Source organism: Jaculus jaculus, chromosome 5, assembly GCF_020740685.1.
Source record: "Jaculus jaculus isolate mJacJac1 chromosome 5, mJacJac1.mat.Y.cur, whole genome shotgun sequence".
NCBI lineage: Eukaryota > Metazoa > Chordata > Mammalia > Rodentia > Dipodidae > Jaculus > Jaculus jaculus.
The window spans coordinates 161,933,950-161,955,411 of NC_059106.1; the positions used below are offsets into that span (position 1 = coordinate 161,933,950).

General features: G+C 45.7%; 1 protein-coding gene across 1 annotated transcript in view; it reads right to left on the minus strand.

Moving 5' to 3' along the window:
* Kcnj6 (potassium inwardly rectifying channel subfamily J member 6) overlaps positions 1–21,462 on the minus strand; it is a 283,658-nt gene that overhangs the window by 70,898 nt on the left and 191,298 nt on the right. Inside the window, exon 3 of the mRNA XM_045150778.1 lies at positions 13,299–14,219. Within this exon, the coding sequence (XP_045006713.1) occupies positions 13,299–14,219 (921 nt within the window). The remainder of the gene's footprint in view (positions 1–13,298; positions 14,220–21,462) is intronic.

The window sequence follows — 21,462 nt, forward strand, 5'->3', positions numbered from 1 at the left end:
CGTCACTGCTGGCTCACTAATGAATTCCTATCTGCACCCCCCTCACTAAGTTAGCAATTCTCAGGCATGCCTTGGTGGCTAGGTGCCTCTGGAGAGGTGGGTGGGAGATGGACTGAGAAGATGGGCAGTCTGAGCTTGCACCCTGACTTTACCACGTTAGCTGGGTGATCGTGGGCAAGCCCCTCTCCTCCCAGCAACTCACCCAAGAGCCGACTTTGCTCATTTGTTAAATGAGGGTAATGGCATCAACATTTGAACTTGTTTTGAGGATTCAAGACACCATGAAAAGCTTATAATAAAATAATTTTGGCTGGAGAGATGGCTTAGTGGTTAAGGTACTTGCCTGGGAAGCCTAAGGACCCAGGTTCAACTCCTCAGAAACCATGTAAGCCAGATGTACATGGTGGCACATGCATCTGTAGTTCGTTTTCAGTGGCTGGAGACCATTTGCTCTCTCTCTCTCTAATTAATAAATAAAAAAATAGAATAATTGGCTTGAGTTGGTATTAAATGAATGGCAGAGATGAAGTTAGGGGAACGTATGGAATTATAGAGCTGTTCTCTACATTTATCAAGCACTTATTATGACCCAGAATGCGTTGTAAAGGATTTGCATAGGATCTTTTTGTAGGTGCATTTATGTAATTCTTATTTATCACATTGGAAAAAAGTGGTCAAGTTAAGAAGTGTGATGTGCCCAGTGGGCATGTGGACAGGCAAGAAGAGAGACAGTTTGAATTTGGCCTGTCTGGCCTGACCCAGGGAAGAAAGGATTTAGAGGAGGAAGGAGACATTCTGCCAAGAAAGTAGCTACAAATTCACTTCCTGGCAAGTCAGGTGTGCTTGGCAATATACAGTGGCTGACTTGTCAAAGTGTCATCACGACATTTTTGTTATCAGGCAAGGCAGACTAGATTTTGCCATGGTAACAAACAACCCAAGTCTCTGCGGCTCAGTCCTTCTCAGTCATGGTGCATGTCCCCAGTGACTTGGCAAGGCTGCTATTCTTCTGAGCCAACCAAGGCTCCAGGATGGCAGAGGTTTCATAGTGCCATGATAACCCAAAGTGTGAAGGGACTGCCACACAAAGGCTTGAAGTGTTTCCATCAGAGAGATGCTCACCAAGTCTGCTTCTGTTGGCGGAGCCTGTGAGTCACACAGTCACAGTCTGGGAAGCATGGCTTTGGCGAATGTCTACCATACATCTTAAACTCTACCTCACAGGAAGTGTTCTACTTTGTGTCCTGTGCTCCTAAACTCTGAGAGGGTCTGTGCCAGACTAAATCATGGATCTCAATTATTTATTTCAAGTCCCTGTGAGAGAATTACATGTTCTCCTTCTGTTGATATTGGACACTGCCACGTGACTTGCTATGACTGATATTGTGAGCAGAAGTGAGATGTTCTTCCAGTTCTCTGTTTTCTGGATATGAGGATGGCATGCCTCACACAGGGGCTGCTCCTTCACTCTGCATGTTAGAGTAAACAGGATGTGGACAGAGCAGTAGCGGACATGTAATGTGAATGAGAAGAAAACCTTTGCTGTTTAAAGCCCTTGGGGTTGCTTGTTACTGCAGCATAACTAAGCTGAAGCAGACTGATACAGTATCCTTGTCATTCTTTCCTTGTAAATGAAATTGACTATGCAGAGATTCATATTTGCCATCCACATTGTAGAACCAACTCTACGCTTTAAAGCAGATGTATCTGTAAGTATATTTATTCAAGTAAAACTTATTTAGTTAAATTAATAACATAAAAATGAAATTGCAAAATGAGAACATTAGCAGATGGCTCAGAGTTCTTATAAAATGTCTAGAAGAAGAATTGGGAACATTGAATTATTATTTTCAAATGTGAACTATTGGTCCTGTCTTTCCCTGGCCTCAGAAGATCTGAGAGTAATCTGCATTCGTGTCCACCTTTGGCAGACATTGCAATGATGGGCGTTGCTATTTATGGGAATAGAAGTCCTTTCCGATGGGCCACTGATGCTTATTAAGTCTGATCCCATCAACTTGCAGTTCATGGCAGGTAACCAGAACAGAGGCCGACTTGGCTTGTGTACTGACAATTCAGTGGTCAGTATTTTCCACTGTGATGATTCAGAGTGCCTTCCCAGGGGTCCATTTGTCATCCTGCCCACACAGCAAGGTCCCGGGGAACAGAAATCCCCCTTGCTTGAGTCTGGCATCCCTACTGCCTCCCTGCAAACCTCTGCTTCTTGATGTTCATCCTCCATGGTGCTATTACAGTTACCTTTGCATAGCTGGTCAAACACTCGACCAGGAGCAGCTTATGGAAGGAAGGTGTGGTGGTCTGATTCAGGTGTCCCTCATAAACTAGGTCCCTAGCAGGTGGCAGTTTGGGAAGTGGAGCCTCCTGGAGGTAGTGTGTTGTTGGGGGTGGGCTTGTGGGTGTCACAGCCAGCTTCTCCTTGACAGTGTTTGTCACATTGCCCTGCTGCTGGTGTCCATCTGATGTTGGCCAGGAGGTGATGTCCACCCTGTGCTCATGCCATCATTTCCCCTGCCATCGTGGAGCTTCCCCTCAAGTCTGAAAGCCCAAATAAACCCTTTCTTCCCCAAAGCTGCTCTTGATCAGTTTTTTTTTTTTTTTTTTTTTGCCAGCAATGCAAAGCTGACTGTAATAGGAGGAAAAGGTTTATTTCAGGCTTACAGATTCTACCATGGCAGAAGAAGCTGGCTCACTCCAGCATGTATTGAGAGAGAGAGAGAGAGAGAGAGAGAGAGAGAGAGAGAGAGAGAGAGAGAGAGAGAGAGAGAGAAAGAGAGAAAGACCAATACCAGAAAACATAAATAGCCAGAGCTTAAACTACTCTGGACTTCAAGATCTACCCCCCCTTTCTCCAGTGATACCTCTTCCATGTTGGAGACTCAAAAACTTACTCTTAATAAAAAAAAGCCTGTGCTGGAGAGATGGCTTAGTGGTTAAGCGCTTGCCTGTGAAGCCTAAGGACCCTGGTTTGAGGCTAATTCCCCAGGACCCACTTTAGCCAGATGCACAAGGGGGCGCATGCATCTGGAGTTTTGTTTGCAGTAGCTGGAGGCCCTGGCGTGCCTATTCTCTCTCTCTCTCTGCCTCTTTCTCTCTCTGTCGCTCTCAAATAAATAAATAAATAAACAAAAAATTTAAAAAAGCCTGAGTCTATGGGGTCATACATTCAAACTATCACAGTCACTTATGGTGGGGAAGAAGTGATCTGCTCTAGTGGAATGAAGGGAGTTAGTGAGGGGAAAGGTCACCTGTGTGGTAGGCAGTGATACTGTTCTCATTTCAGAGTTGAAGAAACTGGAGCATAGGGAGGTTAAGCAAGCTAGCAAAAGGAGCTCAGGAGGACACAGATGAACTGAGCTATGGCTGAGAGATATTAGTTTTAGAAAGAAACATGCTGAGCAATACAAACAGAGTCACAATGGGTGTGGGCAGGGCTCACTGGACACACAGAACCTCTGGCTACTGAGCTATTTAGTGTGTGTGTGTGTGTGTGTGTGTGTGTGTGTGTGTGTGTTCACATAACAACCTGGTTTCCCCCAGTGACTCTCTCTGGCCATTAGAAATTATTGGGTGGAACTGCTTCTCTGGAAAATACTGCCAGTACTGTATTACGGAAAGCCCTAGGAAACACGAAATCTCCATACTTAAGGACACGATACTCAGAAACCCTGCTGTGCTTGATACCCTTCTCCTAGTGGGAATCATGGCTGTTTCTTTCCAACATGTGCACTGCCTTTAGAGCTTGAATCTGAGCCAGCTTGGAGGTGTCAGCCCTCCTTTGCCGTGGGTACCAAGCATCTTGTCTCCGAGCTCCTCACGGCCCATTTGAAGAAGGACCAACAGTGCAATTTCTGGTACTGGTGACCCAGTAATAAAAACATTTTATCTAGTATTTTGGTCTCTTCAACCAAAATAACTGATGGTGATTTGGTACCTTGCATTCTGAATCGTGGGACTATAGACGCTTCGGAAGTATGTGAAATGTTTGTGGCAGAGTCACAGTGGCAGAGATTTTGTGTTTCTTCTCGTGGAAGGGGTGGAAGGTGATCGTGGACTGTACAGCCACCTGGAAGGACATTCAATGAGCCACAGCACTTGGGTCCATCAATGCACAAGGTTACAGGCCTTACCATGTTTGGGGCATAGTTGTAACTAGCTTTATTTTTTCCCCTGAGGCAAAGATGAAAGCTTTTATTCTGGAAAAGCATGAGCTGCCAGGGCTGGCTCACAAGACAGGAGCATAGCTGACCTAAGTCTTCAGGTAGTGGGTTTTATAGGATTTCTTTTATCTTCAGTTGGGGGAAGGTGAGGAAGGAAAAAGAACTTGTTAAGTTGAATAGAAAAGTAACCAGCTTTTCTCACCCAATGATGCTACTGGGATAGGTGATACTGAGGTGGACATTTTGGACAGAAGCCCTGGATAAATACTTGAACCTAATGTTCACAGAACCAAGATGAGCTGTATTTCTTAATCTTAATGAATGACAGATTTTGACTTAGGAGAAAGATATATATATATATTTACCATTTTCTTAAAATCATTTCCTATCGAGACTTACCAGAGGCAGATACCTCTGCAGAAATTTTTTTTCTAAGTTCTTAGCATTTCAGATCTTATCATTTAGCTCTTTTCCCAGACTAGGTCATTGGGCTTTTAGATCTTAAAAGAAAAAATGGTAAATCCGGAGATAATGGCTTGCCAATGGGAGGATTAGCAGTAGCTTATGGAAAGGAGAAAATAAGATCTGAGCACCGTGATAGCTATGAATGGGCATTGTGTGAGACAGTGTAAGACCCCTGTGATGTTAGCCTTCAACTGTGTTATCCTTCCAACTCTGAATCTCATATCCTCCCTATGAGAGCAGAGTGCATTTTCATTACAGAAAAGAAAAATAGTACCTAGACATAAGATCTGACCATATCATAGCTTCCCAGGGCTAATCTTACAGGCAGTCCTTAATTCCAGTCTCAGAACTGTTTGGTAGCTCATCTTGTTTTAATACATGGTTGTTAAAAATTCATGTGAATGCCTCAGTAATTTTTAAGTGAATTGATCATGTTTGGAAACCAGCAGAGAAACCTTAAAAATAGAGAAATCTGGGTGTGGGGGTGCACGTCTTTCATTCTAGTACTCAGGAGGCAGAGGTAGGAGAATCGCCATGAGTCTAAGGCCACCTTGAGATTACATAGGGAATTCCAGGTCAGCCTGGGCTAGAGCAAGACCATATCTCAAAAAAACCAAAAGAAGAAAAAAATAGAGAGAAGCTGAGCATGGTGGTGCACACCTTTAGTCCCAGCACACCAGGCAGAGGTAGGAGGATTGCTGTGAGTTTGAGGCCAGCCTGAGACTACATAGTGAATTCCAGGTCAGCCTGGGCTAGAGCGAGACCCTACTTCAAAAACAAACAAACAACAAACAATAAGTAGTGAGAGAAAAGACAAGATAGCAGAGGTCTGTGCATTAATTGCTAGTTGGTTATTGGGGGTTGTTTCTCTACGGAACCTTCATGAACAACTGCACTCATGATGCACAAACACAGGACCCAGAGTGCTGGGCACCACACCTAGGGCTTGGCTTTTAGATACCTGCTGTGTGAGTGGCTACTTAACCTCAGTCACATCACTGGCCTTGGACTTGGGACCTCCATTTTCTTCATGCTTAAATCAAGAGCTGGGTGGAGATTCTGTTTATCTTAGAAGTTCTGTGACAAAACTTGTGATGATATTCTACATGTGAACATGTCATGCTGGGATGGATCAATTTGCCTTCCCCCATCTCCAGAGTTTCCTAGTCTCCTTTTTGGTAACTCACAGATAGCAACTTCCAGCAATCAACCCTGCTTCCTTATCTATGCATCGTTTCTTGGTACTCATGGGAGATTGCTTCTAGTTTTGCCGGGGATTCCAAATCCATGAGCGCTCAAGTCCCTCACAGACAGTAGTGTAGACAGCTACAGAGAAACAAACAGTGGATGCTAGTTTAGAACCTTTATGTATATGTGCTATTGTGAGAGAGAGTGTATAGATGCCAGGAAACTATAAAGAAGCCCATAAAGGTGAATAAAAAAAGACGTAAAGGGAAGAGGGGAGGGAGGGTAGCAGATCTTATGAGATATGAAAGCCAAAGGGGAAACTTGGGGTGCAGGGTTGTTAGCAAGGTAGAGGGCAGGGAGATGGGGCACAGAAGGAGGAGGAAAAGCTTAACCAAGACTAAATATGTGTGTTGATAAAGATTAAAAAGAAAAATGGTGCTGAGCATGGTGGCGCACGCCTTTAATCCCAACACTCGGGAGGCAGAGGTAGGAGGATCACAGTGAGTTCGAGGCCACCCTGAGACTGCATAGTGAATTCCAGGTCAGTCTGGGCTAGAGTGAGAGTCTGCCTCAAAAAAGAAAGAAAGAAAGAAAGAAAGGAAGGAAGGAAGGAAGAAAGAGAGAAAGAAAGAGAGAAAGAAAAGAAAATGGTTCAGAATTTGAATGTAACCTGCAAACATCCTCCCCTAAATGTTAACTATTGTTTTAGATTACTTATGATATCAAACACAATGATGATGGTACACAGAGAAGGATTATACTGTTGTGATAGTTGGGATTTATGTCCCCCCCATAGAATCAGGAGTTTTATTAAAGCTTGTAACTTAGATTTTCTGTTCCTTGTCAGTAGGGGCATATCCTAGGGTCTAGCCCAAGGTATGTTTGGGGGAAGATCTGAGTTCCAGCCTAAAAGTTTGCCGAGTGCTGGAGCTCTTCCTGGGCTCCCTGCTATTTGGCTGCCAGTTTTGTTCTTGCTCATGGTGCTGGCTGTGTGGTTGGCTCTTTCTGCGTGGACCTGTGAAAGGGGGACAGCTTCTTCCGCCATCAATGGAACGTGGATCTGTACACTGCCAATAAATCCCTTCCTCCTTATAAATTGTGTCTGACTTGGAAGTTCATCCCAGCAGCACGGAGCTGACTGTGATGATTGTATCAGGAATGGAATAATGGCAAACAGGTTTTTATATGCTCAGTATAGCTGCAGTTTTCTTTTCCTTGAATAATTTCAATCCTCGGTGGTTGGCGTCACACATTCAGAAGCCGAGGCTGGGAGGGACAGATGTAGTGACTTATCACTACGCTTCATCAAATTGGCTCCTCCCATGTTCATTTTCTCTAGTTTCCATCCAATATTTAAACCTTTCAGATGCTCTCTTTGCCGAGAAAAACTTATAAGAAAAAAGAAAACCAGAGATGGCTGGGAAACTCATAAACTGCAGGACTCAAAAGCAATCTTCCAGTACATTAACCTTGTTTGTGTCCTGACTCAGAAAAGCCACTGTAAAAACCAGACAAACAAGAACTCTGGTGTTTATGAGGCAATTGGAAATTTGAATTCTTAGTAGATATTGGATCTTATTCAATTACTGCCAATTATTTTAGCTGCCCTATCAGTCATGGTTATATTTTTTAAAGAGCCCTTATCTCTTGCAGAAACAGACCTAAATATTTGCAGATGAAAAGCCATGATGCCCGGGGCTGGAGGCGGGGGTGGGGGGGGGGGGGGGGGAGGGTTGGGACAGTTGGTAAGTGACCATGGAGACAAAACACATTTGGTCCTGAACTGACAATGATCAGAACTGAATGATGGGTAGCCCCCGGGGGCGGGGGGGTGTTAACCAAAGTATTTGGTCCATTTTTATACCAGTTGTATAGTTTTCATCGTTAAAAGGGTAAAAACAAAAATCTCCAGAAGACTTTGCGGGGACTCTTCCCACTGAGGCCCATGGGTGGGGTGCTGGGGCTGGCTGACTGTCATAAGCACATCACGGCCAGGGGTAAATATGGAAGTTCAATCAGAAGGGCGATAGTGAGGAGCTGCTGGCAACGGGCCCAGCTCTGTATGGCTGTCATCTAGCCTCGAGGCCCATTTGCCCTCTATAAATAACAGTCTGTATGAATGCTCTACTATTTTAACGCACATTTACCACAGCTGCTGAACATGTTTGTTTATGTAGCTTTGAAACCTTCTGTAAACACCACTATCTCAAAATCGCCCATGTGTTGGGAGCATAAAGGGCTCCCTTTAAAAATATATTTGCAGATGAGACACGGCCAGCTCTGGGATGTCTGGGTGGCTGGTATCAGAATTTTCCAGGGTTTGATTATTTTCAAAAATAGAATCACATGACTGGAAGGTTCTTGAGAGGTTCCTCAAACCACCCCGCCTGATTGCAGCCGGGGATCAGGACAAAATGGGCCCTGGAGGATAATGGGCCTGTTCCTTATGTATGCCAGTTTCTTGTGTGGGATCCCTTCAAGGCCGCAAGGATGAGCGGGGCCCACATCCTGCCTCCGATGGACTTGCTTTCCTTTGCTAAGGGTAGGAGCAGAGCCCACAGTGCTGCAGGCGTTGGAACGTGAGGTGTCACTGCCTGGGCTATGCCAGGGGCACCTGGGTGCTTGCCCCTTAGTAGCTGACCTCCCATCAGAACAAGGACCCAAGTGGGAGCCCACTGCAGGGTGACTGCGGCCTCTAGAACAAACCATGTTAGGTGTTGGTGGCATAGTGTGAGCATGGCTGCCCTTGAGAATACGCTATGCCAAGTTCACTGTGTGCCCAATGCCTGGGTAAGAATGGTGTGTGAGCCCTGATGTAGTGTGGGACTCATTATTACTGGAGTCCCATGAATCTATACTCCAGAACAGTCATTTACAGTCAACTGAGGCATGTTAGTGTGTGTGTGTGTGTGTGTGTGTGTGTGTATGTTGGTCCTACCCTGCCACTTTGAGAGAGGGTCTCTCTTGTCTTGTCACTGGGAATGTCCCGCCAGCGTCAGGGTTCTCCAGACTCTGCCTTCCTCTGTCATAGGCAGACTGAGATTACAGACACTGTTGGTGTCAGTGGGTTCTGGGGATCTGAACCCCAGTCAGTCCTCAGGGCTGCACAGTAAGCACTCTAACCACTGGGAAATCTCCCCGGCGCCCCAGACAGTTATAAAGGAAGTGAGTACAGGAAGCTGTCTTGGGTTAGCTAACTTGTTTCCACTCCTGAAACCATAGTAGTCAATTACTAGGTCCTTAAGAATTGATTTTTCTTCAGTGTTCATTTGGTCCACATCTTTATTTTTCTGTGGTTTTGATATATTGAAGCATTTTTTTTTTTCTCCCCTAGGGCTTGTTTAACACCATAAACCCCAATTGTGGTTTTCCATTCCTCACTGAGGCTGAGGAGGTACAACTCTATGAAGGCCACAGGGAAAAGGATCAAGACATGTCTGGCTTTCAGGCACCTCTAGAATTTTCTACAACATTATTCCTATACTCTCCAGAAAACAATATCTTTTTTTCTTTTTTTAAGAAAATCAATAGTGGTTGCTTTTTCTAAGGAACACAGGAGTTTCATTATTTGTTGGCAACTTCCCAGGTGTGGCTAAAAAGTCCTGGAAAGGCAGTCCCAAGTTCCAAGGCAGGTATAGCAGTAAATTACCCTGAAAAAGAGGCCATCCCCTCTGGAAAAATCTCTATAAACGGTCACCAGAAAGACAGGGTCTGTCCCAGGGAGAATGACAGTTTGAGGACAGGGCAAAGGTCATTTGCTTACTCAGATTCATTCACGTTCAAGGCTGGGATGTGGGTGGAGGTCCTGCCTTAGAAGCTGCTTTAAGTTCCTGAGGCCAGATGGCTTGCGGCCGTGGTCCAGACCCCGTGGCTCTCTCGTAGCCTTGACTCTGAAGTAGGAACTTTGGGCGAACAGGTCAGTAAAGGTTGCAGGAGCCTGTGTCCCCGAGGACTCCACTAGGGGGAGCCCTAGTCCCTGTGCTGACCCTGGAAAGGTGACAGCTCCCTGTCCCAAGTGGCAGGCACCTCCTTCCTCCAGGCCGGCTGCTCATTTCTCACCTACCCTCTGTCTTCTCTGTCTCTTCCTTTCTCTCCCGTCTTCCTTCTCTCCTACCTTTTCTTGCCTACTCTCTGCTCACTCTTGATTTCTTCCTCCCCTTCCTCTTTCTCCCCTTTTCCTTTTCTTCATCCCTTCCTTCCTCTCTTTCCCCTCCTACCTTCCCTTCTCTTCCTCTTCTCCCCTCTTACTTCTCCCCTCCTTCTCCTCTTCCGCACCCTCTTCTTCCTTCTTCTTCACCTAAGGATTCCCTCAGGAGGGCATCCACAAATCAGGCTCAGTATGGAGCCGGTCCTGCTAACGCCTGCAGGACCCATTTAAAGTATTTCACAATAGCTACGGTCCAAACTGTAAGGAAGTCAGTGGAGATGAGGGGCTGGTGAGTCAGAAGTAAGGAGCAGCCTTTCTTATCAGAGGCAGGCAGGAGCCGTCACCCAGGCTGAGTTCCTCCCTCACGTTGGTACCCCAAGCTCACTGAGCTGTGCCTGGCTCCACAGCAGATGTGAAACAAATTCACAATGGCCCCTCATACCCACAAGAAATGGTTCCAGTACTGCCCCAAAGATGTCTAAACCAGTGTATACGTAAGCCCCTTTTGTAAGGTTAAAAAAAATAACATTTAATAAAAATAAAAGGGACTTATTTGCTTAGCACCTACACACATCCATGCACTGCACTATATATCATTTATAACGCCTAATACCATATTAAATATTATATAAGTAGGTTTTGTATGGTGTCCAAGAAATCATGGTAAAAAAGTGACTTTCCAATACAGATGCCTTAAAAATATTGTGGATCCAAGATTGGCTTAATTTGTGAATGTGGATCCCATAGTGATGGGTTCTGTGCATACAGGGGCCTCATGTATGTTCTAAAAGTTCTTTTCAGATTAGGCCTATGTCCCTTCTGTTTCGTGGGAAGGGAAGCACTAATATCACCGAGAGGCACGCGAAACCCTTGACTCACATGTTCAGTGGTGGTCGCATTAAGAAAATCTGATTGCAAAAGTTATCCTGCCATAAGCAATATTTGGTAGAGCTTGCAATGTTCTGCCTCCTGTTGGGGCAGGGAGACAGAAACATGACACCCAGGACTTTCCTTTGAAAAGGACATTGGGGATAAATTATGAATTCCAGGTTAACGAGGAATGGGGCCAAACCCAATGAATATGATATTGACTGACCCACAAACATGGAAGGACAGACTAGGTGAAATAGGGCCTCGAATGGACGGCGATGGCTCGGCACTGGGAGGAGTGAGGGAGACTTTTAGTTTCTGCTGTGTTGGGGGAGCCACCGTGTGGAGCTTGGTTCAGGGCTTGGGCTTCTGTTCCGTGGAAAGTTACAGATCAGTGTGGGGAGAACTCGCCTCGCTCCCGAAGGCAGAGCGTGTGGAAGGTTCAGATGCGAGTGAAGATTTCAATCCGGAGAACAGCCTTCTTATTTACTTTTTATTTATTTATTTATTTTTGCATCTGTGGCTGTTGTGTTTGTCTCCGTGTGTGCCTTGCTGCGTGCATGTGTGCACATCCATGTGCATGTGGAGGTCATAGGTTTAGATCCAGTGTCTTTCTCAATTATTCTCTACAGTATTTTTTTTTTAAATTATTTATTTATTTATTTGAGAGCGACAGACACAGAGAGAAAGACAGGTAGAGGGAGAGAGAGAGAATGGGCGCGCCAGGGCTTCCAGCCACTGCAAATGAACTCCAGACGCGTGCGCCCCCTTGTGCATCTGGCTAACGTGGGACCTGGGGAACCGAGCCTCAAACCGGGGTCCTTAGGCTTCACAGGCAAGCACTTAACCACTAAACCATCTCTCCAGCCCCTACAGTATTTTTTTTGAGACAGGGTTTCACAATGAAACCCTGGACAGACTAGCTAGCCAGCAAGTCCCAGGAATTCCACGTGCCCGTGCCTTCCCAGTGCTGGGATTACAGGCATGAGCTGCCACATTCAGCTTTTATGTGGGTACACTCAGGTCCTCTTGTTTGCACAGCTAATACTTTATTGTGAGAACACATCACCTTGTTTCTAGCACACCCATGATGACTGCTAACAGTGGAGGGGGCTCAGTAAAATTCTGGTCAGTGGGTCCTAGCCCTTTCCCTTTTGTGTTGGAGTTTGCTCTTGGCTCTGTAGTTCAACGTTGGCTGAGGACTCAGCAGGTGGAATGTACAGGAGACATGCATGGTACAAAAGAAAAAAATGAAACAACGCTATGGTCTTATAAATGGCTCCCAAAGAAGGCGTGAAATTGTATTTTTATTGAAGCAGTTTTTCAGGTTTTTTTTTTTAAATAAAAGGCTTAACTCATTACCCTTGGCTAGCTAATAAATAACAGCAATTATTTAACTTAGTAATGTTTAAAAAATCATTTAAAATGCACTTTAGAGACAGATCAAAATTTAATTTCATAAATACTTGGAAATATAAGATACATCAGATGGAATTTTTTATTGTTCATTGATTTACCTTCTAAAGGGCTTTAAAAAAACTAAAAGTCTATGGGCTTCTTGGGGAATATACTTAAGGCTGTAAGACATAGCACTTCTCTCTCTCTTTTTAAGTGTGTGTGTGTGTGTGTGTGTGTGTGTGTGTGTGTGTGTGTGTGTAGGCCAGAGAGTGATGTTGGATGTCTTCCTCAGTAGCTCTCCACACTATTATTTTTTGCTGTGTGTGGGAGGGGTGTGTGGTGGTGGTGTGTGGGGGTGTGTGTGTGTGTGCCATGAGTGTATGTGGAGAGCAGAGGATAACTTTCTGATGTCAGTTCTTGCATTCCACCTTAGTTTTGAAGACAGTCTCTCACTGAACCTAGAGTCCACTGATTACACTAGACTGGCTAGCTGGCAAGTCTCAGGGACCCTCCTATCTCAGCTCCTCTAGTACCTGGATTGCAGGCACATGCTGTCACACCTGGATTTCTGGGGAATCCAAACACAGGTTCTCATGCTTGGGCAGCAAGCTAAACTGCTTGGGCCATATCTTTAGCATTCTATAGGGCTTTAAAAAGGATGTGGAAGGCTAGAGAGGTGGCTTAGCTGTTAAGGTGGCTTGCCTGTGAAGCCTAAGGACCCATGTTCACTTTCCAGATCCCATGTTAGCCAGATGCACAAAGGTGAGGCAAGTGCAAGGTCGCACATGCCCATTAGGAGGTGCAAGTGTCTGGAGTTTGATTAAAGTGGTTGAGTCCCTGGAGCACCAATTCTCTCTCTAAACTACTAAAAAATATGATATGGCTGGATTTAAGGAATATATTTAATGTTGTAAGACACATAGAAATGGTATCTCATGTTGCATCGCTGAAGAGTAATGTTTAGAATTTCATGTCTTGTAGCACATGATAAATCTAGGCAGTTTCAATCAGACTTATTTCCCATAGGTAACCCAGGGCAGAGCCCATCCTACCTGTGGCTTCTACCATTCCTTCAAGGATGACCACAATTTCCAGTTCCTCCTTGGGCAGCTGGGCTTTAGAGATCTCCCAGAAAGGACTTTGCTGGTTGATTTCATGGCTAATGATCAGTGGTGACACCAGAAACAGACGGTCATCCCCTGTGTAATATCCTACATTGATATCTGTCTGGTTCAGGGGGATGAACTCCCCCTCTGAAGTCTGTTTGGACTTGATCAACTTGGCTCGGATGGAGGCCTCCACGATGTGGGAATTCCTCAGGTCCCCTACTCGGAACATGAGGCACAGCTTTCCATCCCGCATGGAGATCACTGCGTGGGTGGAGAAGACCAGGGTCTCTGCCCTCTTCTTGGGTTGAGATATCTTCACAAACATGCATCCCACCATGAATGCATTGACAATGGACCCCAACACAGACTGTATTAAGAGGAGGATAATTCCCTCTGGGCACTTATCTGTGATGACCCGGTAGCCGTAACCGATGGTGGTTTCTGTCTCTATGGAGAATAAAAAAGCAGAGACAAACCCGTTTAGGTTGGTGACACAGGGAGTCCATGAGGGGTCTTCTATGTGGTCCATATCTCCCCGGATGTATGCGATGAGCCACCAGATCATCCCAAAAAAGAGCCATGTCACTGTGTAGACCATGACGAAAATCAACAGGTTGAATCTCCACTTCAGGTCCACCAGGGTGGTGAAGATGTCAGTCAGGTAGCGGTAGGTCTCCCGCACGTTGCCATGGTGGACGTTGCACTTCCCGTCCTTCCTCACGTACCTCTGGATTTTCCTTTTGGTCCGGTCCCGGCTGATGTGTCTTGGCAGGTCATCCCTGGCCTGCTTAGGCAACTTTGGTTGATGAATGGCCACGGGGCTTTCCACATCCTGGTCCATGGAGTCACCCTCCAGGACGTTAGCTGGTGGTTTGGAGAAAGGAAAAGAGAAATCAAATGGAATGCTGGATGTTTTAAGGTGACAGAACCACACACCTCGTTCCATGGCAGTGAACCCAAATACCATTTATATAGCTATGAAGTCGATTAACGAAACCACTTTTTCAGGGGCTGGAGAGCTTGCTCAGTGGCTAAAGGCCCTTGCTTGAAAAGCCTGATGGCCTGGGTTCGATTCCTCAGTAGCAACATAAAGCAAGATGCACAAAGTGGCCCATGTGTCTGGAGTTTGTTTGCATTCCTTCTCTCTGCTCTTGCAAACCAATAAATAAAAATGTTAAAAAAATCATTTCATCTGGTACCATTTCTACAGGCTCCTGATTTGTGCTTTGGCGTGCTGTGATCTAGCTTGCATAGTCCTTCACCACTGTACCTGCCTGGATGGAGCTAGCTGCTGGGACATTGTCTCCTTCCTAGAAGCTTCCACTGTGTCTGCTCTCACTGTAGGCTGTCTCCCCACTCAGTTACTGCAGCGCTGGAGAGGCAGCCAGTTTTGTAAGGAAAGCACCTTGGGGTTCACACAGTCTTGGCTTGATCACTTATCAAGGGTAGGTTCCCACCTACTGATAGGAACCGAACTCTGCTCTCTCCACACCCAGCAGTTGGAGCCCCAAATGACCATCTGTGGGGATGGGGGTCAAGTCTAACAGGACTGTGTCCTTACAAGAGGAGGAAGAGAGAGCAGACTAGGGAGGACAAGAGGAAAGCTCTGTGACAAGATGCCATCTCTAAGACAAAGAGACTGTCCCGGAAAGCAACTCTGCTGATGCCCGAATCTTGGCTTCCAGATTCCAGAAGGAACAGTGAGACAATGAACATCCATTGTTTCAGCTCCTCCGTGTGTGGATGTCTCATAAAGCAGCCTGAACTGGCCGATGCAGTACCCATAGTCACTGCGCCCCCATCTCCCCATTTACAGAATGATCACTGCATGCAGCTCACAGAATTGTCATAAAGTGTGATGAAACCTCATGTGTGACAGGAGCCTGCCTGTGGCCCGACAAACATCCTTTGGTCATAAATTACTCCCTTGTGACTCTTTATATTTAGGGCAAGATGTATTTGAGCAAGTTTGCTACAGTATTAGTCAACTTTCAGGGCTTAAAAAAATTTTCTAGTTTATGCCAGGTATGGTGGTGCACACCTTTAATCCTAGCACTTGGGAGGCAAGGCAAAGGTAGGGGGATTGGGCTGGAGAGATGGCTTAGCGGTTAAGCGCTTGCCTGTGAAGCCTAAGGACCCCGGTTCGAGGCTCGGTTCCCCAGGTCCCACGTTAGCCAGATGCACAAGGGGGCGCACGCGTCTGGAGTTCGTTTGCAGAGGCTGGAAGCCCTGGCGCGCCCATTCTCTCTCTCTCCCTCTATCTGTCTTTCTCTCTGTGTCTGTCGCTCTCAAATAAATAAATAAAAAAAATTTAATAATAAAAAATAAAAGGTAGGGGGATTGCTGTGAGTTTGAGGCCAGCCCGAGACTACATAGTGAATTTCAGGTCAGCCTGAGCTAGAGTGAAACCCTACCTCAAAAAAAAAGAGTTTTTCTTCTAGTTTGTGTTGGCAAGTATTGTACTTTAATGGTTGACTGAATGCGATGGTTAAAAAGGAAGGGTGGAGAGCTGATGGCTCAGAGGTTAAAGGCACACACTTGCTTGCAAAGCCTGTGGGCCATAATTTGCTTCCCTAGAACACACATAGAAAGACAGCTGCAAAAAGTGGTGCAAGCATCTGGAATTTGTCTGTGTAGGCAAGAGGCTCTGATGTGTCCAGATTCATCCTCTACTTGTCTCTCTCTTGCAAATAAATAAACAAAACCATTTCTTAAAAAAGAAGGGTGAATAAATCTTCTCTGTGCATTTACATATTTGGTTTGGTTTCTGCCTCAACATGTAGCATCTGTAGAATGATAAAGATACTTATTTCTTTTATTTTTACCTTTTATTTATTTATTTACTTGAGAGAGAGAGGCAGGTAAAGAGAGAGAGAGAGAGAGAGAGAGAGAGAGAGAGAGAGAGAGAGAGAAAGAGAGAGAGAATAGGCATACCAGGGCCTCCATCCATTGCAAATGAACTCCAGATGATGTGCCACCCTGTGCATCTGGCTTCTATGGGTCCTGGGCAATCGAACCTGGGTCCTCAGGCTTCGTAGGCAAACACCTTAACTGCTAAGCTATCTCTCCAGCCCCAAGATACTTCTTTATGAGGGCCTTCATAAAGAATGCATTAGCTAATCATGCATTAGGAAGGTTCTCTTAGAATTTCAGAGCAAAGGGAATGCTGGAACAAATTCTGCTATTAAGTGTGTAGAAACTACTATATGAAATCCAATGATTTTAGAAATACTAAAAGTTTTATAAGCAGTTTCTTCCCCCAGGGTTTCCCTCTAGACCTGTTGGCTGCACCATGCATTTTCTCTGTGGCAACTATGTTTTCCTCTTGGTTATGGCAGAAATGAGGTTTGGTGAGAAACCATCATTTATCTGAATAAGAAAATGGTTAGGGGTGGGACTTCAGTGGTACCCACATAACTAATGGACCAACCTTGCTTTAGGCTGGTTAGTCGGCCTGAAAATCAATTGCATAGATCTGTTGTTTTTTGTGTTTGTTTGTTTTAGCCAAAGGAAGACAGGCCATCAGATCTGTGGAGCTGGCTGAGTGGAAAGATAGCTCTGGCTTTTAGGTGATTGCTTTCAATAGCCCTTCATCTGTAAATGAGAAAATTGGCTTTTTAAAAATCCTTCTTAGAACAGAAGCATGTGCTGGAGTGGCAACGAGTCAGGGAAGGGCCAGAGGTGGATGGGGTATGTGAACAGAGGGTCCCATCCCTGCCTCTGGTCAGTGCCCCTGTGTAGAAATGATACTTTTGGCTCTGAATGATCGTCTGAGCGGTCACTGCTAATTCTGCCCTGAAGCGTCTCTACAAAGGACTCCACTTGGACTGACCACTGAGTGTGGCGGGCTTTGTGGCTGGGAAGGCTTTGTCAGCAAGCTCTCTCCCCATTCCCTCCCCCTGACTACCGTGTGTATCCTGGCCTTGCCTGGTGCTCTGTGACTAAAGCAGGCCACGCTGAACCCTTGTCTCTCTCTGAGTCCTGAGGTAGCAGAGGGCTTATTGATCAGTGATATCTCAACAGTCTGTGGATATTTCATACCAAGAAATGTCCCAGTCTCCCTTTACTACCCCGATCTGAAACTGCTTCCCCCTGCTTCTGGCTTAGTGGCTTTCTTCCCACGCCAGACATTCATCTGGGATCTCAGGAGGCGCCTGTTGGAAAGGGTGAAGAATGAATAGTGGAGCACTGGCAAGCCTGGGGAGACTGTCTGCTGACCCCCAAGTCCTGGTCCTCCTGTCCCAGGGGGACCACATCCCGTCTTCTTTGCATTCAGGGTTCAGGCAGGAAGGGGACGCCACAAGGTCACCAACAGGCAAACAAACACTTGGCCCTTAGCCCCCAGTGTGTTAAAGCACATGTGTGCTTTCTCTGGCCTCCGTCCCTTCACTTCTCAAGAGCCTGGTCATAAACACCAGAGCCAGACACAAGGCCAGAATGGTCACAGACCCCTAATGAAGAGACAAGAGGAAAGCTAGTGGGATTTGAGATGGCTTCACGATGGGTGACTTGTTACTCAGATGGCTCCACTGTTCTTAGTCAACCTAAAAAGTGACTAACTTTGGTGGAGGTCACACAGTTGAGTTGTGATCATGCCCCAGCATAGGAGTGACCAGAACTGCTGCCTCAGCAATGTCTTAGGCACTTCTCAAAGCACGGGCTCTACCAGGTGCTGCAGATAGCTGAAGGCTCACCGTGGAGAGTTAGAAGGCTTGATCTCTGCCTTCTTTTCTGTCTCTACCTTTTTAAAAAAATATATATATTTTAGGGCTGGAGGATGGCTTAGCAGTTAAGGAATTTGCCTGCAAAGCCAAAGGACCCAGGTTCCATTCCCCAGGACCCACGCTAGCCAGCTGCACAAGGGGGCACACGCGTCTGGAGTTTGCAGTGGCTGGAGGCCTTGGTGTACCCATTCATTCTTTCCCTCTTTCTCCCTCTTTCTCTGTCAAATAAGTAAATAAAAATAAAAATATAAAAATATTTATTTATTTAAGAGAAATAAAGAGGCAGATAGAGAGGATTGGCACACCAGGGCCTCTAGCCACTGCAAACAAACTCCAAATGCATAGTGCCACCATGTGCATCTGGCTTACATGGGTATTGGGGGAATTGAACCTAGGTCCTTAGGCTTAGCAGGCAAACACCTTAACCACTAAGCTATATCTCCAGCCCCTGTCTCTACCTTTGATTCACTCTACTGAGTTCTACGCATGGCCATGGTATCATTTGAGAAATGTTGTGTCCAAGGTTATAATGCAGGGTCAACTTGGCCTATTGCCTGTTGGAATGGATTTGTGTTCCTTTTTTTTTTTTTTCAGGGTAGGGTCTCACTTCTGGCTCAGGCTGACCTAGAAATCACATGAGTCTCAGGGTGGCCTTGAACTCTCAGTGGTCCTCCTACCTCTGCCTCCCGAGTGCTGGGATTAAAGGCGAGTACCACCACGCCAGGCTGGATTTGTGTTTCTTCTACCCCACCCTTGTGCACTTTATCCTCACCAGAAAGCCAAGACCACACCATGAGACCAAAGTAGTCACACAAGATGATGAGCCGAGCAGCAGAAAGAACTCTGTAGTTCCTGGGTTAGGTCACTGTCCATCAGCCCACCAAGTTCAAGGCCAAGGTGTTTGTGCATAACAGAAGGAACTTTGAAATGATGCCCATAATTAATGGCCAGTTATCAGCAGTAACCATCCTGACAGGCATGCAGATATTCTAAAGGGATGTTTGTATCAGAATATAGAAACAAGGCACCCCAAGGAAATTGGAATTTCCCCAGGAATCTCATGCTGTGAGAAGGAAAAGGCTGAAGTCTGGTGCCAGCTAGAGAGGGACCTTGTTTCCTGCAATGAGAGCTCACACAGTCCTGATAACATGTCAGAGCACCTTGCAAGAGATACTGGAGTCCAGTGACAGTGGGTGGGAGGATGCCATGGCCAGGGTTGCTTAGGTATGCAAACCTCTGGTCCTCTACTTAAAAACTCAATTTCATGTCAGAACCCCCAATGGTGGACTTGGGGGCTTTGCTGGATCTCTTGGCTCCTCTTCCCAATACAACCACGTTAAATAAATCTCTCTCTCTCCCTCTCTCTTTCTGCTTCTCACTATTACTCGTTTGTCTACATGGTCTTTTGAGGACAGGTGCCTAAGCCTGGCTCATTAGGGCTGTCAGGGCCCCGGCTCTGACCTTCACAACTCTGGTAATAACCCCAAGTGAACAAGAGTCTGCTGCACCTTTTGCTACATGAACAGCCTGGTCACCACTGGCCTTGAGTCAGTCAGCTGGATTCGAGGTTCCAATAAAGGAGCTTTGGCTGTCTTGTTGGTAATATGTAGCTCTGTCTCATTTCTACTGACCACATGCCACAATATCCCACAACCTGGTCTTAGGGTGGCCTCAGTGCCTGAGTCCTAGCCCATCTGGAGTGGGATGTGTCTTTCTGGACTGAGGTCTTAAACAGTAGATATATCCCCTCTTCTGTCTCTGTCCCCTCCGTGGTGGGAGGGTTACAGGAGGTAAAAGGCGAAGGAACCTGGATCTTGCACAGTGCAGTGTCTTCCATGTGTCTAGAAGCAAGGAAAACCATAACTCTTTTGGAACATGACAAATTTTTTCTCTTACCAAATGAAATCTTATCTCAAATATCATGTGTAGGAATACCTGACACCTCTAAGAGGACAAGAGCTACAGTCATGGGCTGGACAGATGGCTCAGTGGTTAAGGAGCTTGTTTGTGAAGCCCAAGGACCCATGTTTGACTCTCTAGATCCCACGTAAGCCAGACACACAAAGGTGAGGCAAGCATAAGATCACAATGCCCACCAGGTGGCGCAAGCATCTGAAGTTCAATTTAAGTGGCCGAGGCCCTGGCATGACATTTTTTTTTTCTCTCTCTCTAAAAAAGAGTTATAGTCAGGAGGATTGGTTAAGAGCAAGAGCAAGGGGAGACAAAAGAAAGATGAAGATGGAATTTGTGCTTATAAAAAAAATTAGCAAGTACTTAATTGAATTCTGTGTTTAGTGACGGGGAAAAAACTAGATGCATGCAATTACTTATGTGCCTTTAAAAATATGCAAAAGAAACAGACCTCTCTGGGAGTATGGAGGGAAGGTAATTTTGGCAGGTCCTTTGCATTTGAGGCAATGGGAATAGGCCAAATGCATCATGGGCCTTTAACTCGTACCTCTGTCTCCAAGAGCTGGGATTAAAGGTGTGCACTCCCAATTTGGCATCGTCTTAGTTTTATTTTTTTATAGAGAGTTTTATCTTTTAAATAACTTATTTGACTTACTATTTATGAGAGAGAGAGAGAGAGGGAGGGAGAGAGAAAGAGGCAGAGAGACAGAGAGAATGGGCATGCCAGGGCCTCTAACTGCTGTTAACAAACCCCAGATACATGTACCACCTTGTGCATGTGGCTTATGTGGGTTCTGGGGAGTTGAACCTGGGTCCTTAGGGTTTGCAGGCAAGTACTTTGACTGCTAAGCTATCTCTCCAGCCCATTCTTTTTTTTTAAAAAATAGTTTATTTATTTGCAAGAAAAGAGAGAGAGAATAGAATATAGGTGCATCAGGGCCTCTTGCCACTGCAAATAAACTCCAGATGCAGGTGCCATTTTGTGCACTGGCTTTATGTGAGTTTTGGGGAATTAAACCCAGGCAATCAGGACTTTCAAGCAAGTGCCTCTAACTGATGAACCATCCTCCCAACCCTCGAACTGCATTTCTGGAGCATGCTGAGCTGTGCTGTGGTATGAACTTCAGCTGCATTGGAGAAAAATAGATATCTTTCCTACATCCCTAACAAGGTATTACCACTCTTTCCCAGCTAGGAATTTGCCTGTCCCTAGGGCGCTGCCATGTGCCTTGGACACGTGGGCAGAGAGGTGAGGACACCCCTGCTAACTGCGAAGGCACCACAGGAACCGAGGACTTGGGTGAGTGACTCGACCTAGGTGTTGCTTTTCTGGCTTTTGGCTCAGTAGGGGCCTGTGCGAAGAAGGCTGGGCTTTGGTTTGCCCTTCTCCTGTTAATTTTTTTTTTTTTTTTGTCCTTTTCCCTGTCTTTTAGAAAACTTATCAATTTACACTTTCACATTTCAGCTGCATG